Source organism: Anguilla rostrata, chromosome 9, assembly GCF_018555375.3.
Source record: "Anguilla rostrata isolate EN2019 chromosome 9, ASM1855537v3, whole genome shotgun sequence".
NCBI classification, from domain to species: Eukaryota; Metazoa; Chordata; class Actinopteri; order Anguilliformes; family Anguillidae; genus Anguilla; species Anguilla rostrata.
In genome coordinates, this window is record NC_057941.1 from 29,908,743 (window position 1) to 29,930,154 (window position 21,412).

The 21,412-nt window shown below is 44.9% G+C and overlaps 1 protein-coding gene across 4 annotated transcripts in view; it reads right to left on the minus strand.

Moving 5' to 3' along the window:
- Positions 1–1,406: 1,406 nt before the first annotated feature.
- Positions 1,407–21,412, minus strand: part of dacha (dachshund a) — a 165,203-nt gene continuing 145,197 nt past the window's right edge. For 3 of the 4 annotated variants that reach the window (XM_064349360.1, XM_064349362.1, XM_064349361.1), the window contains 5 exons: positions 17,935–18,077; positions 17,305–17,452; positions 16,253–16,399; positions 14,832–14,897; positions 1,407–2,926 (listed from right to left, as the gene is read on the minus strand). In XM_064349360.1, the coding sequence (XP_064205430.1) occupies positions 2,889–2,926; positions 14,832–14,897; positions 16,253–16,399; positions 17,305–17,452; positions 17,935–18,077 (542 nt within the window). In that variant the 3' untranslated portion in view covers positions 1,407–2,888. The remainder of the gene's footprint in view (positions 2,927–14,831; positions 14,898–16,252; positions 16,400–17,304; positions 17,453–17,934; positions 18,078–21,412) is intronic. The other variant, XR_010332183.1, reaches the window with a different exon arrangement.

The window sequence follows — 21,412 nt, forward strand, 5'->3', positions numbered from 1 at the left end:
GTGATATAAAAATGTCATATCTGATATCAGAAATGATGTAAATGTAATTTTTAAATGGCTTTCAGACTGCAGGAGAGGATGGCGAGAAAGAGAAAGGGGAGAGATGGAACAGGGGAGAGAGGTGTGAGGACAGCACATGGAGTGCCAAGTGGCTCATAAGGCACATGACTTTCAGACAGTCATACCCACAATCAGGCTGTGATAGGCCCGTCGATGCTGCAGCCAATCAGGCTGCATCATAACTGCCACTGCACACAGTGGTAGCATCGCTGCCTTGCTGCAATCTTATCATGAACCTAACCCTTTACACCTGGATCACTGCACACTACACATGGATCTTCAGTTCAACTGCACACCTGCCAGCCATATTGCATCAGTAGACATAAAACGGTGTTACACCTGTGTCTCCCGCAGCTAGTTCAAACAGAGGCATTAGTGACAGTCAAACCCAGGACTCAGTCACTGCTCAATCTGCTCAGACGATTTCGCCACAGCAAGGTTAAATGACGTTGATCTGTATTTGGCTCATATTTCATTGTGAAGAACAATATTTTTAATTTGCATCGATCTCCCATTATGGATTGCGTTCCAAAGAAAAGCAGAAAAGAACTCCACCTGCCCCACAAGTCAAGGTCACCACGGCTCGTTTGATTTCTCGGTTCTCATTAGCCCTTAATCAGATTCGCTCTTTTTTTAATGAAAATAATGCAAATATGTATTTTTAATTCTATTGATCAAATAGTCTCCACTGCAATTGCCTTTTCATTAAAAATCACCTATCATTAATTAAGTAGTTTCACTATTTTACATAAAGCTAGCGAGGGAAGAGGGCAGTGAGAAACAGATCAAACGGCCCGTCTCTAATAAGAGACTCCCGAGCCTCTAATTGAAATGCAAAACTGCCGCTCTTGGCTCCGCCCACAGCAGCCTGCCACTGATGATGGTGAGCGAGGACTCTGCCGCACGCGCTCTGTAGAACCGTCTCCCTCCCTCCATCTCTCCGAGCTGAGGAAACATTCACCTGCAGGGTCACAGATGCAAGGCAAGGTTTTTATTTTCCCCCTTGAAGAATGGCAGGTGAACTCGGATAACAAACTTTACGTTTACCTAAACTGTGATTCAGCCTGTTACCCAGACAAAACTTGGGAAGATTCATCAATATGCAAGGCCTGAACCTCTTTTCTGATGCTTCAGCATCCCAGTGCAACACGCGACTGAGGCTAATCCTCCACGCTACTGATCGTAACCTGCGTCTCAGCACAGACGGTCTTAATGGCTGAGCCACCTGTGCGCAATGATAAGGGCTCCAGTCACCGCATTCTCCCAGAGGAAAGGTTCCCCTTCAGCCAGCCCGAGCCACACACACATTCTGCCTCTGTGCACAGACGACAGCGAGAAAACAGACCAGCGTTTCAACATTTTATTACTAAAACAAATCTACCAATTCCTGAAGATATGTTATTTTTTTGTGTCATGTGCAAGACTGTGATATGTGGCAATGTTATCATTTAAAACATGGTCAACATTATTGACAGCTGCCTGCTTTTGATTATGATGATAATGAAATCCCAAAAAACTGTCCAAAAAAATCACATTTGAATTGGCAGCTTTTTTACCTGTGTGTCATTTTCAACCTGTGTCATATCTATTAGCATGCTTGCATCAGATGTGCATTAGGGTCATTTATTTTATTTAAACTTTTTTTTTATCACTAAAAATGTATTCACTTTATTACGACATCATAATAGCAGACGCTAAAGCATTTTTACATGTCTTTATAAACAAGGGTAAAACAGAAAAGGGGTTATTGTAATACTGTATTTTTTTTTTTTTTTTAGCAAGAACATTTCAACAAAGATTTTCAAACTGAATACAGTACAACAGAGAAACCGTTACTAGGGGGTCTACAGGATATGCCTCAAAATGTGGTTCTTCGCTCCGGACCGGGCTTCGATTAAAATACACAGAAAACAAACAAACAAAATGAATCACGTAATGAGCCCCACCACGGCCATGCACGGGGGGGGGGAGAGGAGGGGGAGGGGGGCACATTATTGTGTCAGTCAACTTACGGTAGGATAACGTTTATTTTCTACATCATTATGTTCCAAACGAGAAATAGAGAGAAAGACAGAGAAATAGGGAGAGAGGGGGGGAACAGAAAAGAGGACACAAAATCCTTCGGACTTTTCCTTCCTCAGGGTTTGTTTCTGCTGGAAGAGGAAAGAGGAGAGGTCTCCAGTCTGGAGCACTCTTCAAGGTTTGCTGCAGTCATTCTGTATTTCACTTATTTTATTTTTTTTTTTTAACACACTGTCCATTTCTGCGCGATCCTGAGCTCTACAGACTTTCCAAAGACACTGCCCCCTACAGGCCCTGCAAGGCAATTGTGCTGTTTGGAAACAACAGTGAATTCTGGGAATGATGAAATGGGCAGATTCATAATAATAATAATAATAATAATAATAATATCAAGAACAGGAGGAATAGAAAAGAGCTTGAGCTGACTGAGCAAGAGACTAAGAGGGGAATAGGGTCTGTATGTGCTTTGAGGAAGTTCAGAATCTGGAGGAAGTCCATTTGTTTTTGACGGGTCCTTTTTTTTCTCCACAAACAAAGAGTATGAAATGATTTCAAGATAAGAGAGTAAAAGATTTTTTTTTTTTTTACAAGTTGTCATAGCGAAGTGACAGAGTACCAGTAAAGGACACTATGTAAGCGCTCTTTCACTGCGAGTGGTGTCCCCCAACCCCCCCCCCCCCATCTTGAAGGTGAATTCCGATGGCTTGGGACCCCCTCCCCCAACTCCTTGCAGAGAGCCTGTCACGGGGGCGATGGCCTGCCCCCTCCTTAGGCTGGGGGTGCTGGGGGAGGGCGTGGTACTCCTCTCAGTACATGATAGGGGGCTTGATGTAGGGTCTGTTTTCTGTAGGGAGAAACAGGGAGAGGAAAAGACCTAAATTCAGAGTCCAACTGTAAGGTTCACAGATGCCTGTGTGAACGTAAAGTTAATTGACAGTCTGAATATGACACACACACTCTACAAACAGATGTGTTTTTCAAAAACAAACACACAACATGTCATTTTTAACACAACTCCATGTCTAGTTAAGGACAACAGATTTTTTGATACTTTGTAACACATAAATTGCACACTGAGTACCTCTGACACAGAATGTGTTCAAAGTAGCACGAAAGTAACAACACAAAAAGTGGCTGGATTTTAACACATCCTTTTTGAGAATGCAATAAGCTCCCCCTAATGCAGTAAGCTCCTCTGTCCTGTAAATGGAAGCGCTGCTGTGTCAGTTGAATGTTGTCTTCCTCACGTACAGTAACAGGGATGCTGTGCTGCAGGTCATGTCGTCCTTTGGATGAGTCATTAAATTTAGATTTTGACTCGCCGTGGTCATGAACAATCCCACTGCACTAATTATAAAGAGCAGGAGGTCACCAGGTGTCCCAGTACATTCCCAACTGGTTTCATTTGCTTAATTTGTCCCTCCTTCTCAAGTTCAGCTGATGCAACCATAATAGAATCGCAAGGATCTTAAAGATCCTTTTGATCTCTGACATCAAGACCTTTTGACATCGTCTTCTGATTGCAGTTGAGCTAGCCTTATACGTCAAACAAAACCGAATGTAGCCTGAGTGAATGCAGGATTGTTTCGTTTCTAACGGCACTGTAAATTCAATTATTTCAATATACGTTTGTCTTCATTTGTCACATTATTTTGTGAGCTTTCATTTTAATTCTGAAAGGTTGAGCAAGTGTATTATTATAATGTGTAATGCTAATGCGATGCAGTCGATAGGATGAGAAGTTGGTTGCGTTTAAAAATGAGGAAGTGCCCTCCTAATTAATGCAGTCTGTTAACCTTTCCACGAGATTAGATCACAGGCCTGGTTTGTGTGAAACTGAGGGATTACTTCTAAATCGCACCTGAAACTGTGTTTCTTCAGTTTCTATCTGGAGGATCTCCTTCCCTGAGGCCTGGTCAAAACTCCAATGCTGACTCACCATAACATTCTATACAATTTCACCCCAGACCTCATCTGTATTGCATTACATGTCTGTTGCAGAAATGTACAGTGCATGCTGTACAGTGCCTTCCAAAATTATTGACACCCTTTAAGATGAGAAAATGGCTGAATAAAATAAACAAATGAGCTATAATTTTATGCTCAAAAAATAGGAAAACTGTATTCTTTAAAATTGGTCAGAAAAAAAAAGTTGTCTTTTAGAGCTTTTTTGCCAGAAATACCAGTGGTGAATTTGGCATTGGAGGAAGGATGTTTATATTGAAAAGTTTGTCATACAATATGGCAGTGGATCTTTGATGCCATTGTGCTGTTTTGCATCTACTGGTCCTGGTGCTCTGTCAATCATGAACCATGAACACCCCCCCCCCCCCCCCAAAGTGTAAACTGACCACATAATTACTGTTTCGTAATGGCCATCTCAGTCTTTGGACTCACAGTAAACCCCATGAAAAAATTGTGGTTTGAATTGAAGGGTAGTCCACAAGTGCAGAACAAAAAATCTGAAAGATCTTCAGAGATTCTGTTCAAAGGAATGGTCAGAGATCCCCAGTAAATTCACCAAAAAAACACTATAGATGAAAATGTATTACTGTCCTTGCAAAAGGTGGGTGCACAAAGTACTGAAAGCTTGCCAGTAATTTTGGAAATAATAAAGCCTGAGCAATTTCATTAAACAAATACATTTTCCTGACTTTACTATTAGCTCATTACCTGTGTTGTATAATAATTTTGGAGGTCCTGTATGTATGATGCACATGCATATATGATGCATATTGGATGTATGATGTCCAGAATGTCCAAAACTGTCATAACCTTATTCCAAGTCACATATGACCATAGCATTAATGCCCCCAGCAATCCATTCAGACGTAAATCTGAACATCCATAGACATGCACACACAAAAGCATCAACAATATTTTCTGTTCATAATATACGTGCTGTAACAATGTTTCTCAGACAACCTATGGATTTAGTGACTATTTTAATCAAATTTGCATGGGGTATAATATGGGTGATTTGTCATTTAGTATTAGCTGTCAGCAAGAGGAGAGAGATAAAAGGAAACAGCTGGAAACAGCAGTGACAAGAGATACAGGAGAATGCTAATCTCAACGTGGTGGGCTCACTTCATTAGGAACAGGAAATAGCTAATTAGGAAGTAAGTGTTTTGTATTTTTGATAGGTTTGTGTTTGAGTTCTGAACAGATGAGCTAATATGTATTCAGGATGTAAACAAGAACAGCAATCAGAGAGGTAGAGAGAGAGCGGGAAACACTACCCCCTCCTCTCCCCCTCCCCACCCCAAGGAACAAAATCTAAACCTGGGAACTGCGTGTGTGTGCGAGCGACTGCATGTGTGTGCAAATATGCGAGAGTGTGAAAATGTGTTAGTCTGTATGTTTATGTTTGAGTATTTGTACGTAAATTGTTGTGCATTTTAGTAAGAGTGTGCATGTATGTTTGTGTGTGTGTCTCCGGTTTAGTGTGGGGTGTAAATGGTGTTTTTGGCTATGACTGGTGTGCAGTGCATGTAGCAGTTGACTGTGTCCTTAAAAGGTCAGCATGTGTTTGTCTGCCTTCCGCACTCATCTGTCCAAACACTCTTACACTCTCATGGGAAACGAGCTCTCGAAACTCTCGAAGGACACGCCATGTGATGAAATCCGTGCATATATTTTTATCTGCGACCAGTTTGCTAAGCTCGTTTTAAGCTCCTTTTTTTGTAATGTATGAAGCTTATTTTGTCAAAAGAACGCTGAAATAAATGTACATCCGGCTCTGGAAATAAACACCCACGAGCATGAGTCTGAGGCTGACTGCCTTCGCTGTTTCTGCGGCCGGCTCCTTTTACGCAGCTACACGGGGGGAGAGGGTGTGTGAGTGTGTATTAGAGGGGGTCTCAGAATATCAGCAGCCCAAACGGAACGGCGGATATTCCGGGGCGGGTGATGAAACGTCTGGGCGGCGGCACTCCCAGAGGGAACGCCGCGGCAGAGCGCATCCTGTGACCTCACCGGCGCTCCTAAGCCCCGACGCTCGGGATGAATCACTGAGCCCCGAGCTCCGATTTAACCCCAACATTAGAGCCGCCGCACAGGTTAAGTCTTATTGATTACAGGAATCTGCCCGGCTCCCTCTCTGCTCTACTGTATGTATAATTCCTTTTCTTCAGGGTCTGGCACAACCTTTTTTGGTCCCAATATTGTTTCCTGAAGCTGCTTTATAAAATGGTCTTATGATCACGTTGCATCTTAAATAGTGGCTTACACAGAAAACGATGAATAAGCAGATCGTAGTCTGTGAAATTAAGCAGTAGTTATTTGTAGAATCCCATTTCGATGTTGACATGATTGTATCACTGTAAAGTTTATACTGGACATAAGTTAACTACCTGCTGGTTATGTGGAGATGTTGCAGGTTTGAGGACTGCCCGTGAATCTCCAAACTAGGCGGTGTGCAGGCTTTAAGAATAACCTTTAATTGATAATCAAATTTAGGCATGAGTATCGCAAGAAATGTGGAAATGCCACCTTATTTAGAGGAAGATGGCTGCTATTGGCCGCATTTACAAGATGGGGCAAATGTAAAGCACATTCTCTTGAGTTCAAATCGAACTTAATTTGTGATTTATATTTCACAGATGCGTAAGACACAGATACGCCACGATAAACCAATGTAAGTACCTTTTTTCAGTCTCAGTTATTTTTATACATCGGGCGTAAGCACAATTTTGGGAAATGATTTTTAAATTACGTTTATAAACGAGGCCCCAGGTTTTATGGTCTTCTCTCCCTCTTTACACAACTTTTCCCAAGTTCTCTGCCTCCTTCACAGCTAACTTTCCAGATTCTTCACTTGCAATTACATATCAGCCCACTTACAGCCAATCCCAACCTGCGGGTCCCATATCACCGCCCTGTATTCTGGGACCCCCTCTCTCAGTCAGGGTGGTAGGACCCCTCTCCAGCCCGCTCGGCACCACAGCGCAGTCTGAGGGGCGCTATGGCACCCCTCTCCAGGCTGCTCGGCACCATAGTGCAGTCTGAGAGGCGCTATGGCACCCCTCTCCAGCCTGCTCGGCACCACAGCGCAGTCTGAGGGGCGCTATGGCACCCCTCTCCAGGCTGCTCGGCACCACAGCGCAGTCTGAGGGGCGCTATGGCACCCCTCTCCAGCCCGCTCGGCACCACAGCGCAGTCTGAGAGGCGCTATGGCACCCCTCTCCAGCCTGCTCGGCACCACAGCGCAGTCTGAGAGGCGCTATGGCACCCCTCTCCAGCCCGCTCGGCACCACAGCGCAGTCTGAGAGGCGCTATGGCTCCCCTCTCCAGCCCGCTCGGCACCACAGCGCAGTCTGAGGGGCGCTATGGCACCCCTCTCCAGGCTGCTGGGTTAGCCGGGGCGCTATGGCACCCCAGGGGCTCCTGTGTTGATCTGCTCCAGGGCTCACTCACCCCCATGTTTCTGCACAGCTTGCAGTTCCCTTACAGCCCATCTGAGCCAGCGCATCCCCTCGTCTTCATACCCCACCACCAATTAGTGAGTAGCAAACTTTAGGAAATGAATTACCCCCCTGTGCCTCATTGCGCCGCTGTTTGTGTTTGTGTGTGTACCTCAATCTGCGTGTGTCTGCGAGTGTATGCTAAAGCAGGTCGTTCCCAGTTTCTGCCTATGGCTGCATATGCATAATTATCTCCGGTAACAGGTACCAGTAATAGGGAAACAAGGGCAATTATGACATGCGAAAATCTCCACGGCGATGAGTAACACTCCTCCTCTGCTCTCCTTCGTCCTCTAGACTTACATATATCTCTCTCTCTTCCGCTACCCCACTTTTCCTCGCCTCCTGTTTTCTCCATTTGCTTGTAAAGTGATGTCATCTTCCTTTGTATTCAGCAGTTTCTCTGACTTCCGCTCGTCCTGATTAATTAAAAACAGTGGGGGGGTCGGGGGGTAACGGGCGGACAGGGGAACCCGAGAACCCCTAAAAGCCTTTTAGCTCTGCTGCTGGAATGGCAGTCGAGCCTCGGTGAGGGCAATCAAATCTAATGAAATCAGTTGTCAGTGCTACGCTTGCAAAACTGAGAAGTCCGACTTGGGAGCAAGCAGAGGTGTAATTAGATTTCTTTTAGCGTAATAGATAAGTGCTGTGAGACGCAGAAGCACTCAGCAAGGCCGCCCCGCTCCGAGCGCGCTCACTCGAGCGCCTGACTGACTCAGTGCACTGACCCCAGGTCAGCCGCCATGGCTCCACTCCACAGTCTGCACTGGGATGGCGGGTCCTACGCCGCTGGTCTCAGATCAGCTACGCCGATCAGATCCCAATCTGGCGGATGTCTCTGACAAGCGCAAGACTCGGATGAGTAATCTGTCCACAGCGGGGAGGGATTATGGGTAATACGACGCTAAACTGTCTGAGAGTCCGCCATTGTTGTAGCTGTCAGAATCATAGAGCTCTGCTGATCCAGTGGTTATCTACGGTGGCCCTGAAGTGCTAAACACAACAACAAATTCAAAACACAAATAATTTATGAAAAGGACATGAACAGATGGGAAAACATAATAACATGAGGAAAAATATCAACCCCAAACAGCTAAGCACAAATACAAACAAAAGCATAAAAACAAATAGTGTCACCTTGTATTTTCATTTTTTGCCATTTTGGTTTCTTACACTTACTGAAAATTGTTGTCCAGCTCAACGTACTCTACATGTCTCAGCTCAGCACCTCAGCAGAGCTTATCGTCCTCACAGAAAATTACAGAGAATGCCGACAGCCTTGGCCCTCAAACTATGATACATTTCTACACTGTGCTCTTTCCTTAATGGCTATTTGAGAGGATACTGTACATCAGCTGACTAGTAAATAAAAGTGAATGAACAGCTGTTATTAATGACAATAATTAACACTGATTTGTCATTCTGGCCTATTGGAACCAGACCTTGGTCAGCAAGTTAAAATCAAATAGTACACGTAACTGTAAAGCATAATGCTTTATAGAACATGGAAATGATGTCATGCTGATTGAGGGAATGGTTTGTCATCCCAAACCAGAGTAACTTTTTGGTCAATTAATGGAATATTCAATTAGATGTAATTTGACCAACGTAATCTATTTCAGTAAGTTATTTTTTTAATTCTTAAATGGCAAATTTGTCATTTAAATTAAATAATGACAGTCAGTTCTGAATGAATGTAGCGGCATTGCAGTCAAACATTTGGATTCATACTAAATAGACAATCATATTCAATAGGCCTATTAATAGATAAAACTGTATCCCTTTATTTGTTTGATGCCAATGTTCTATGTAATAACATTAAATATTTTTGTTTCTGTGCAACCAATATTGTTTTTAATAATCAATAATGTAACACTGTTCAAAAGAACCTGTAATTGTGAATTTAACCTAGGGGAGCAATTGTGGAGACAAGGACAAGTACATCATGCCATTTAGTGTGTCATCTGACTGTGTCAGTTGGTAGGTTAGGCCCATCCCAGTACATACTGCGTGTACCGTGAGGGGAAGACAAAACACAATTTAAACATGATTTATTCCCCGTATGTCACTACATAATTTATTCACCACAGTGAGTATGCATCTGTTCCAACGCAAGGAAAAAATAGCTCACCCTCTTATAAAAATTTTAAAATGAAACGATTGCCTGCAGTTAGCGAGTATTAATGAGCTGTTTTGTACAGTAACAGTTATTTGGTCATCATCTGGGAAAAAATACATTTTGTGTCCTTTCAAACACAGAAGAGCACATCCAGGATTATAGCATGTAGTTGTTGTGTGTGTACTAGCAGTTAAGAATGCACTTATGACAAGGAATATGTCGACTATTAAACAAGTATGCATAACAGAACACAGCCTATATTTAGGTCTACTACACTGAAACATTCTCCCGGAGCCCCTGCATCATCAAATGTGTTATTTTTGTAAATTAACCATACTATTTTTTATGAGAATGCTTCCTGAAAAAAAACACACACTTTATATATAGATCTATATGATAAAGAGGAGGAAGAAATTGTGAATTTCAGCTCATTTTCTGTGTCAACAGCGCTCTGTCTAACATAGAACCTAATCAGCAGCAGGTTTAGATAATACACAGGGTCTCCAATTTTTCCAAAGCATGTGACCCACAGAGATTTAAACTTGCATTGCAAGTTTCAATATCGTTGTGGGGTCCCCATAGGCACTCAATTAGCACAATGACCTGACTAATCGTACAATTATTGCTAATTGTGACCCTTATGAAAGCAATTCATACCCGCTCGGCACACTGAACACAGACAGGTGGGATGTATTCTGCATTTCATCCATACAAGCACACAAAAAACAATCAACTATAGTCTTGTATGGAAACCAACAATAAGGGGGAATAATGTGAGAGCAGGGAACAAGAAAGCTTTGAATGGCACATGGAGGTCATCCATGATTTAACTGATACATCTTTTAAAATGCAAACATCCCACTAGAGAGCTGGATAGTCCCAACTTACATGCATTTCAATCAATGGTGGGTCAATCCCTTTTGAAAAATAACTTAGGCTGAAGTATGTGAGGTGGGCTGCTGATGCACGTAAAGTAAAATCTAAAAAAGTTGGCCAATCAGCTGACAGCATCCCTGTGGTCACAGATAAGTCAAGAGATTTTGTACATTTTATTAGCATTTTTACAATGTGTAACTGCAACTTACTTTTTTGAAAGTATAGATGGAAACCCCCAAAGGCTTCATGCTAAATGCAGTCCACTTAACCTGCATTGCCCGCATTGTGGCACTGGTGAGCTGTGAGTGGCGTTTGGCCAAGCAATTTCTCCAAAGTTCTTGGGAGTTGTTAAGAAGGTTCCTAACCCTTGTCCAAGCAGAAATTTGTGCTACACGACGCTTCTAAGAAACACAATAACAAAGCCAGGTTCAGACCGACCAATAAAACTCCCACCTGAGCCATGCAAAACAAAATTTGGGAGCTGCTATTCTGCTGTGTCGTGCCATTCTCAGCACCTCAATTTCTATTACATATTTGTGGACATGGAGATGGGCATTTCACCAAATACTGCTATGCTGGCATAGCTCAGGGCATGCTCTAGGGACAAGGGTTTAGGGGCACTGCTCAGGCTAATCGTGGAACATGGTAAATGATCCCCGGGTTTGAGATTAGAGAATAAGAAATCATATTCTGTGAAATGTACAAGACTGAACAACTGAAAAATGAATACCAAACACTGGCTCAGCAGAGGCACAGCACAGTCAAAACAATAAATAGCCAATGTGTCAAAATATTCAGAGAAGCTGTGGAAAAACTGACAACGTATTACAGCACCGATGCACTCCAAAGCAAGTGTGCATACTTGACTTGACAAACTCCCTCTGGCCTCAATTTCAGAATTTGACAAAAGTTGTTCTTCCAAACTCCTCAATTGCAACTTATTTATGCACAAAAAACAGAACTGAAATCGCAATGGCACTAGAGACGTTCTGGGCCAGAAGCAAGAAAATCTTTCCATATATTGCACAGAAAAACTATATTAGACCAGAAACTTGGTGGGCACACTGCATTCTGTACTAAAGCAGTTTGGTCTTGTTCTGCATCTACAGTAAGAACTAAGACTGTTCTTGTGCTAAACTCACGCTAGTCTCCAGCTAATGGTACATTATGTTTCCCCATTTGTTTTGGTATTTGTCTTTATGTTTCGTATTTGTTTTTCTGTGTCATTTTGGCACAGTTATCAGTTACCCGTGGTTACTCTTTTATGATGGCAGATTTTGCTGGTCATACAGAAAGATATGACATTCATTTTGGAAGTAAACTGATTCCAGATAATTTGTAATTTCCTATAGCTCTGGGACAGTTTTTTTGGGGAAGGAAGGAAAGGAGTGAGTCAAATTAAACAGAACCCCGTGTGCTTTCATCAGCGTGGGAGGTTTTAATGCCCATTATTTGGCGCTCATGTGAACTTCAAGCAGCAAGCATCGCATAGCCGGAATGAATGCGCTACACCTGGCGTGTCCATCACTGTGTGTGATTATAGGCTTGTACATGTCAGTGATTACAATGCATCTCATACACTACACTGACAGTGCACAAAAACGTGTACAGCACTGACACACACACACACAAGCACACACACACACACATGCACGTGCGCACACACACATACGCACACACAGACACAGTGAAACTCTGTATACTTTGGCTGAGTGTGCATTCTGCTGTTTTTCATGGCTTTATATTTTGTTTAATTCAGGCACCTATAACATTTTTGATGTTGTGGTTGAAAGAAGTAATTGTGACAGGTTCTTACCATTAATTTGTTAGACCATGAATTTTTCTCAGTGGCAACCAACCCCTAATCCCAAATGTTTCAGTATGTGTGTATGTATCTATTTGACTCTGTGTGTGTGTGTTTGTGTGCGTATGCGCGTGCGTGTGTGTATGTTTGTGTGTGTGTGTGTGTGTGCGTGTGTGAAATTGGCTCAGTGAAATGAGTCTTTCTTTTACACTGAAGGTCCTTGTAGCTTGTGCACAAGTTTAATGGAAAGCCCTGTAAATACATGCATTTATTCATCTATCCTGTGCCATGAATAGGATCTACTTTACTGTCTGAACATCAGCTTCAAGTGCATTAATAATAGGTTCCATTTATCAAACGGTTTTTTTTCTTTTATATTTGTGGGTTTAAAATGTGGAAGGGGGGAGGGTGGGAGCCTGCACAATAAATTACAAACAGGAAACGGGAATCAAAGAGAAAGGGGGCAGGGAGAGAGTGATCAGAAACAAAAGAATGATCTGAATGCAGCGATACGCGCAGGGCAGACATGGAGAACTTCCTGCGCGGGGCTCCTCTGGTTAGCGTCAGCACTGATCTCATTGGTCAGCCTCGGCCAGCGTGCCCTGACCCATGTGCCAGGCACATGTGCAGAACAGGCTTAGCACACACTTAACCCTCAGTCTGGCGGTTTCTTCACATAAACCATGTGACCTTGTGGACAGGACGGCTACAGCGAGGTGAGAGATATCCCAGCTCTCTCTCTGAGAGTAGAACATGGTTTGGAACCAAACCAAACATGAGAGGAGGGCCCTGAAGCCCAACACTATTGCCTATCTGCCTCAAAACACGGGTGAGGACTGGGAGCTGTCAACCACTGCAGTGCTTCTGCATCACTGCACAAATACATTACTCTGCTGCTGCATTACTGCAGAAATGCATTACCGCACTGTTGCATTACTGCATAAATGCATTACTGCACTGCTGCATTACTGCATAAATGCATTAATGTGCTGCTGCATTACTGCAGAAATGCATTACTGCACTGCTGCATTACTGCATAAATGCATTAATGTGCTGCTGCATTACTACATAAATGCATTAATGTGCTGCTGCATTACTACATAAATGCAGTAATGTGCTGCTGCATTACTACATAAATGCATTAATGTGCTGCTGCATTACTACATAACTGCATTAATGTGCTGCTGCATTACTACATAACTGCATTAATGTGCTGCTGCATTACTACATAAATGCATTAATGTATTGCTGCATTACTACATAAATGCATTAATGTGCTGCTGCATTACTACATAAATGCATTACTGTATTGCTGCATTACTACATAAATGCATTAATGTGCTGCTGCATTACTACATAAATGCATTAATGTGCTGCTGCATTACTACATAAATGCATTAATGTGCTGCTGCATTACTACATAACTGCATTAATGTGCTGCTGCATTACTACATAAATGCATTAATGTATTGCTGCATTACTACATAAATGCATTAATGTGCTGCTGCATTACTACATAAATGCATTACTGTATTGCTGCATTACTACATAAATGCATTAATGTATTGCTGCATTACTACATAAATGCATTAATGTGCTGCTGCATTACTACATAAATGCATTACTGTATTGCTGCATTACTACATAAATGCATTAATGTATTGCTGCATTACTACATAAATGCATTAATGTGCTGCTGCATTACTACATAACTGCATTAATGTGCTGCTGCATTACTACATAACTGCATTAATGTGCTGCTGCATTACTACATAAATGCATTACTGTATTGCTGCATTACTACATAACTGCATTAATGTGCTGCTGCATTACTACATAAATGCATTACTGCACTGCTGCATTACTGCATAAATGCATTAATGTGCTGCTGCATTACTACATAAATGCATTAATGTGCTGCTAAATTCCCACACGACTGAATTTCTGCACTGCCATATTACCATTCTAATGCACTACTGTACTAGTGTATCATTTGACAGTTTAATCACTCCTCTCAGTCCTGCTCTGACACATCAGAGATATCTCCACTTTCTCCTGTTTGCTTTTTTAAAGGATTTGTTTAAGGATTATTAAGGGATTATAAAAGTTATCAAAGTTATTTTTAAGGATTTGGTGAGATCAACACCAGCAAAGTACAAAAACGATGTAAATTACGACATACAAATGAGATCACCCGTAAGCCAATTCAAAAGTGGTTTGTGTGGCGTGCGGCTGTCACAGGCTAAATCGTTTATCGCTGGAGTGCAAGAGGAACGGTATTAAAGAATAATCCAGGGAAGCAGTGCCCCACAGAGATGAGGAGGCAGGGGGTAGAGGGGTGGAGACAGGTGGAGAAGACAGGTGTGCAGGAGAAGTCAGGTGGAGGAGACAGAAGAAAGGTATGGGGGTGTAAGAGTGGAGATAGGTGGAGGAGAGAGGTGTATTGGGGGGGCGGGGGGAGACAGGTGCAGGTGTCGCAGCTCACCTTGTACAGCAGAGTTCTCCTGCTGGCTTCCATTGTGTTCAGTCTCAACATCTGGAATCACTGCCTCTGGAAATCAGACATTTAAATACACCCTGAACACCAAACTCACATTTAAATACACCCTGAACACCAAACTCACATTTAAATACACCCTGAACACCAATCACATATTTAAACGCTCTTATCAGCAAACACATATTTAAATACACCCTGAACACCAAATACATACTCACAAAACGCTCCTTTAAACATACCCTTAATACCAAACACCTATTAAATAGTTACTCTTATCATCATACACACAATCAAATGCACCCTAATACCAAACACATATTTAAATACTCTCATCACCAAAAGTGCATTTAAATACACCCCAAACACCAAACACATATTTAATTACATTCTTACCACATAAACACATTCAAATACACCCCTAATACCAAACATATTTAAATGCCCTCTTATGAACGTACACAGATAAAGATGCACCCTTGATACCAAATACATATTCAAACACACACTTGATACCACAAGCACATTTAAATAGCTCGTTAATACCACGCACACATTTAAGACACTAGCAATACCATACACACATTTAAATACACCATTAATGGACAGAAAACTCTCAGTAATGATGTGATCCAGTGGTCTGTTTATTTCCACGAGTGAGCCTGCTCATTTAGTACATTACTGTAACCATGTTTCAGGTCTAAGACACATTTAATGACGGGTTGTTGAGTATCTATTAAAGCTTTATATGTGACACTGGAGTAAAGTGTGCTCTGTAATGATATTTCACAGGGCAGTAGTTAGTAATGGCTCTGTGAGCTGTAATGGGATTTGTCTACCTTTCCATGCAGAAATGTCTCAACAATTCAGCAGGCAATCTATTAGCAGACTTTATTGGTTGATCATCAGCCCCGCAGTAACGTTACATGAAAGGAAACATGGCGCTTCGCCCTAATAAATTCCAGTTTAATCAGCCTTGGAAATAATTGCCCTGGCCTCCGAAATGGTTGCAGATGTGTGCTGGGCTCTTGACATGTTTTATGTATTTTTTTTTTCTTCCTGATACTGTTAAAATATTCGAAAATAAACAATGGAGAATCATGGGGCTATTAAAGCAATCTGCGGGTTTAAGCGGGCGCGTTTAGCCGCGCGCGTGATTAGTATCTGTCTCCTCTTCCTGCGCAGGGCTAGCGGAAACGATCCCGCGCTATAACAGCGGCCGCAGCAGCGGCGGCGGCGGCCGTAAAAAAAAAAGAGCCATAATGGAGCGGAAAGGAAAGAAAGAGGAGGAGAGAAAGGAAAAGAAGAAGGGGGAGAAGGAAACGAGGGTGAAGGCGAAGAGGAGGATGTAGAGAGGGAGGAGGGAGGTGGAGGAGGAGGAGGAGGATGAGGAGGAGCAGGAGGCTGACCGTTGAGACTCATGCGAAGGGTCTCGGGAGAGGTGGCCTGTTTGAGCGCCTGCTCCACCTGTTCTCGCCGCTTGGACTCAAACTCCAGCGCCTCCTGCAGTTTCCTCTTCGCCTTCTTCTCCTTCTTCAGCCGCTTCTGTATGGTGGCTGAGAGAGAGAGAGAGAGAGAGAGAGAGTGAGGGAGGGAGAGAGAGAGGGAGAGAGGGGGGAGAGAGAGAGAGAGGGAGAGAGAAAGAAAAAAAATAGATTTTGTTAATTAATTGATTTATCTTTTGGCAATAATTACATTTGTATTTCATGCCAATAAAGTAACTTGAATCTCTTTTTCAGAAGTCATGCCCCTGTGCTCCCCATTCTTCCTGGACCCCATTTTCCATGCACCCCCTGTCCCTTTCCCAGCTGCAGGGTGAACGTTGCAAACGCCTGAATGCCTGTGGCCCCGTGTAAATGAAGGCGGGCTCAGGAAAAAGCCAACAGCACACAGGAAGTGATGTCAGTGTGAAACAGGCAAAGCAAGGCCCAGGGTGTGAGATGAGCACATGCACAACCATGCGAAACTCATCCCACCAATCAGCAAACAGCGGCCAGTCTCCACCGCCCGGCACAAATTCACAACATCTCTAATTACAACTGTTTTATTGGCTAAATTATTACTTTCCTCCCCCTTTATTAAAAATACATTTGGATAACATGCAATACGATAACAGGCATGGCTAATAAATTATTAAAGTGGCTGTGCAGACTGTTGAAGCTGTTAGCGAGGTGGCTAATTGCCTTAATTTCTTGGCTCGGGATGAAGAGCCAGACTCAGTTTTTAAACCAGCACTAAAGCATGGCAAACCAAGCCAAGAAGCACACACATTCTGACAGGATTTTCTATTTATCTGCATTTATTTATGCTGGGATTCAGATCCAGGACAAAGCCAGAATGCGGGAATCACGATGATAAACACAAAAGTGTGCACATCTCTCTTCTCTCGTCACTCTCACACACTCGAAAGACACACACTACACACGTACATGCTCCCACACACACACACACACACTCTTACCTCTGCTCTGTAGCTCGGAAGTGAGCTGTCTCTCCAGACTCTCTCGCATTTCTCTCTCTCTGTAGAGCTCCATCTTCAGCTCCTTCTTCTCTTGTTGAACCTGCTTCTCCTGCACACGGGCATTATCCACAGCCACCTTCAACAGGCCCTGAGACACACACATGGTTGTTAACCACAGCCACCTTCTTCAAAGGGCCCTGAGACACACACACACACACACATGCACAGACACACACACACATGACACACATAAACACGCACACTCGTGTGCGCTCACATACATACACACACACACAGAAAAACAGGCTTTATGCTGCTGCAGATGTACATCATTACATTACAGGCATTTGGCAGACCTCTATCCAAGCGCGTACAACAGTGAACATACCAGACAGTTGACGAACCCAGAGAAATACGCAGTACGGACAGATTTCAACTGGACCTGGTTAAGATAACTACAGAGAAGGCAACAACGAAATTTATGGAATAAATAAAAACAGTAGTCGAGACAGGGCTAACTAGTACTTGAACGTGTATTCACCTAGATGTGGACTATGCTGATATCTGGTCATGGTAATATCATAGCTGTGGATGTTGGCAAATATGGCGGCAGTAATTACGTGGCCATACCTGGATGTTGGTTAGCAGTGTTTCCACAGAGGACAGCCCATCCGCGAAGAGGAAGGGGGCGGGAAAGCCCGGAGGCAGGGCTTGTCCAGCCAGGGGCAATTTGTCAAAACCAGGTTTTGTCATGGGCATCAGCTGAGCCTCATCTGCACAGAACAGAGAGAGACATATGTTACACACACACACATACAAACACAGTCACACACACTCATACACTCATATACACACATACACACGCACGCACGCACACTCACAAACACACACACACCCAGACACACGCAAACACACAATGACACACACTCACATACATAATACACACACATACACGCACACACACACACATACACATACAAAACTCACTGATGCACAGACACACACACAAAGCACACACATACATGCAAACATTCACATGCACACACAGCAGACACATGCACTCACACACAATCGCATACACAATACACACACACTCACATACACACACAACACACAAACACACAACACACATACACATTTCATATACACAACACACACACACACATAATACACACACAACACACATTCACAAACACAAACACATGCAAGAGCACACTTACACATTCAAGTACACACACACAACGCACACACACAACACACCACTCAAGACCACACTCACACACACACACACACACAGGCACACTCACGCATTCATGTTCACACTTCCAGTGTGTGTAGTCTGTATGTGCACTGTGTGTACAGTGTGTATGTAGTCACATGGGTAAATAAAGGTTCAATTTTAAAAATGTAGTGTAAGTATAATATGTGTGTTGTCTGCGGGCAGTCTGTGTGTCTGCGGGCAGTCTGTGTGTCTGCGGGCAGTCTGTCTGTCGCGTGTGCGTAGCGGGTGAGCGGCGTGGGCGCCGCCGCCGGTTGGCCCGGCCATAACCCGCGTGCAGTAGTTAATCTTAACAGAGCTAAGAGCACCGCGCCGGAGTCAACCACCGAAAGGAGGAAGAGCATCATATTTTACCCTCCCACGCCCCCTTGGCCCCCGCCCCTCCCCCCGCCTCCCTCCCTGCCGCCCGCCCCCCCGGCAGCCAGCCCGGCGAGAGTGCTGCAGACTATGATTCATCCGGATAATCTGGCCTGCGAGATGACAGCAGCCATCGCAGCTTCCCAGGGAAGACGGATAGGACAGCCAGGGTGGGGATTGTGATGACACTGTATCACAGGTCAGATCGATTTCCCGCGTCACCCTCGGGCCGGCCGGATAACCCCGCACTCCATCCTGCCCATTGTTCATATTCCACCTGTCCCACAAGCAATAAATTCTCCCCCACACTGGAAAGGGCATTAAAGTAAAGAGAGAGGGGGGAAAGCCAGATTCCACCCCAGCCCCCCCCCTCCCCCCCCCTCCCCACCTGACAGTCTGTGATTAAGTTTTTCGTACCGACTGAAAGTGGTTCACAGATCAAGGTCACACAGATATAGTGTGAAGACGAGAGAGAGAGAGAAAAGAGTGGGAGAGAGAGAGAGATAGAGATAGAGGGGGAGAAGAGAGGGAGGATGAGGGAGAGAGCAAAAGAGAGGGAAAGAAAAACAGAGAGAGAGAGGGAGAGAGAAAGAGATAGAGGGAAAGGCAGAGAAAGAAGGAAAGAGAAGGGAGAAGAGAGGAACAGAAAGTGAACCAGGGTATGGGGGTGTGAAGTTAGTGCTGGGTTTGCTTGGGTAAATAAAAAGAAAGCCCAAAAGCATCATGGGATGAGTTTAGCGCTAGCGTGGCATTAGCATGGCAGCGTTTATCGGGGGTTTCGCTCTGCCGGCTTATCTGCGGCGGCAGTAATGGGAAACAGCCAAGGGTTCGACCCGGTCCAGCGGCCGCCCGGCCCCCGCGCACGCAGCCGCGGAATGACTGATTAACACTTCACCCGCGCCTCCTGGACCGCCCCACGCCCGCCCGCCCCGCACCCCGCACCCCGCACCCGCGGCAGGGCCGGGGCGCGCCGGAACGGGGGCTGGAGGTCGCGTTTAAAAGCCTCGTCTCTCACCCCGCCTTCTGGCCCCCTCTCTTCACCTAATTGCTGCTCCCTTTTAAACGACAGATTTATCTTCCCGCTGCTGGTGATAGCGCGCAGTTCAATTCATCCTCTCTCTCTCTCTCTCTCTCTGCCCAACAGGAAAAAAAAAGAAGCTGTGACATTTACAAAGTGCCCTGGTTCTGTCCTGGTCGGTGTAATGTGCAAAAGTAATGATACATGGCGCATTAGCCCGGGCCGCGGTGTTTACCATCGGCCGCGGCGGAGAGGACGCGCGCGACCGCCACAGCGAAAGAGCGGAGAGGCGGGAACAGAGCCGAGCTCTCGCCGCTCGGCCGCCGTGCCCCCGAGCGTCACGCGCGAACGCTAACGCTCGCGATAACGACAGAACGCTCGCTAACCATCCGCGCCGTCCGTGCGCTCTGAAAGGGACCCTCTCTTAAAGACGAGGACCTCACTTCCATAAAAACCCGCAAGTGATTAAGCAGCGGCGTCTTCAAAACGCCGTCCCCGCACCCCCTGCCCCAACCCCCCGCCCACCACCTCCCTCTACCGCCCCGCCACACAGACAAATAAATAAATAAACAAAGAGACGTGGGGGGAAGTGTGGCTTCCTTTTAACACAGCGCACAACTCCATCAATTATTAAGCAATCTGACCTTTTATTTCCGTGTCCTAAAAATAAAGACAATATAATGCGTCTAGGAAAAATGAAAAAGCTCCAACAAAAGGAGAACGTTTTTAGAGGGCCACCAAGCCCATCAAGTGGAAGCAAAGCTCTCAGGGAAAAAAAAAGACCAAAATGGGAGAGGGGGGGAAGGTGGGGGAGGTTTGGGGAGGGGCTGGACTTAGAGAGCTGTGGCACTTACGGAACAGTGTGGTCAGAGAGTGTAGTGACACATGCAAGCTGAATCGTCCCCCTCCCTCCTGCCCCCCCCCCCCCCTTCACACGTCTCTGTGCAGGACAGGGAACGCCTGCTTCCCTTACAGGCCGCCATTAAACACCACGACAACAGGTAAATCTGCACCATCCCATTTCATCCACAAGCGACCTGTCCATCCATCACCTCCTCCGCCTCCCCATCACCTCCTCGTCCACCTCCTCGCGACCACTCCCCCCTCCCCTATTACCTCCCTCATCTTCTTCTTCACCTCCGTCCCTCCCCGCGACCTGCTCTTCCTCCACCTCCTCCACCCTTTGCTCCCGCCTCCTCCCTCCTCCCCCCTCTCCCCCTGCTCCTCCGTCTCCTCCGACCGGCCTCCTCGACGCTCTCTCCCCGCGTGACGCGCCGGGCGAGGAGGGCGGGCCTCCGCCTGCTCCATATGGGCGAACAGATGCCCGAGTGAAACAAGGCGGAGGGGAAAAACAGCGACGGCGGAGCTTCTCCCGCATTAAATGCGCCGCTTTCTCCTGCGCGTTTTACTGCGCCTTCTCCCCGACGGCTCCCCTTCCCCGCTACGTCTCCGCG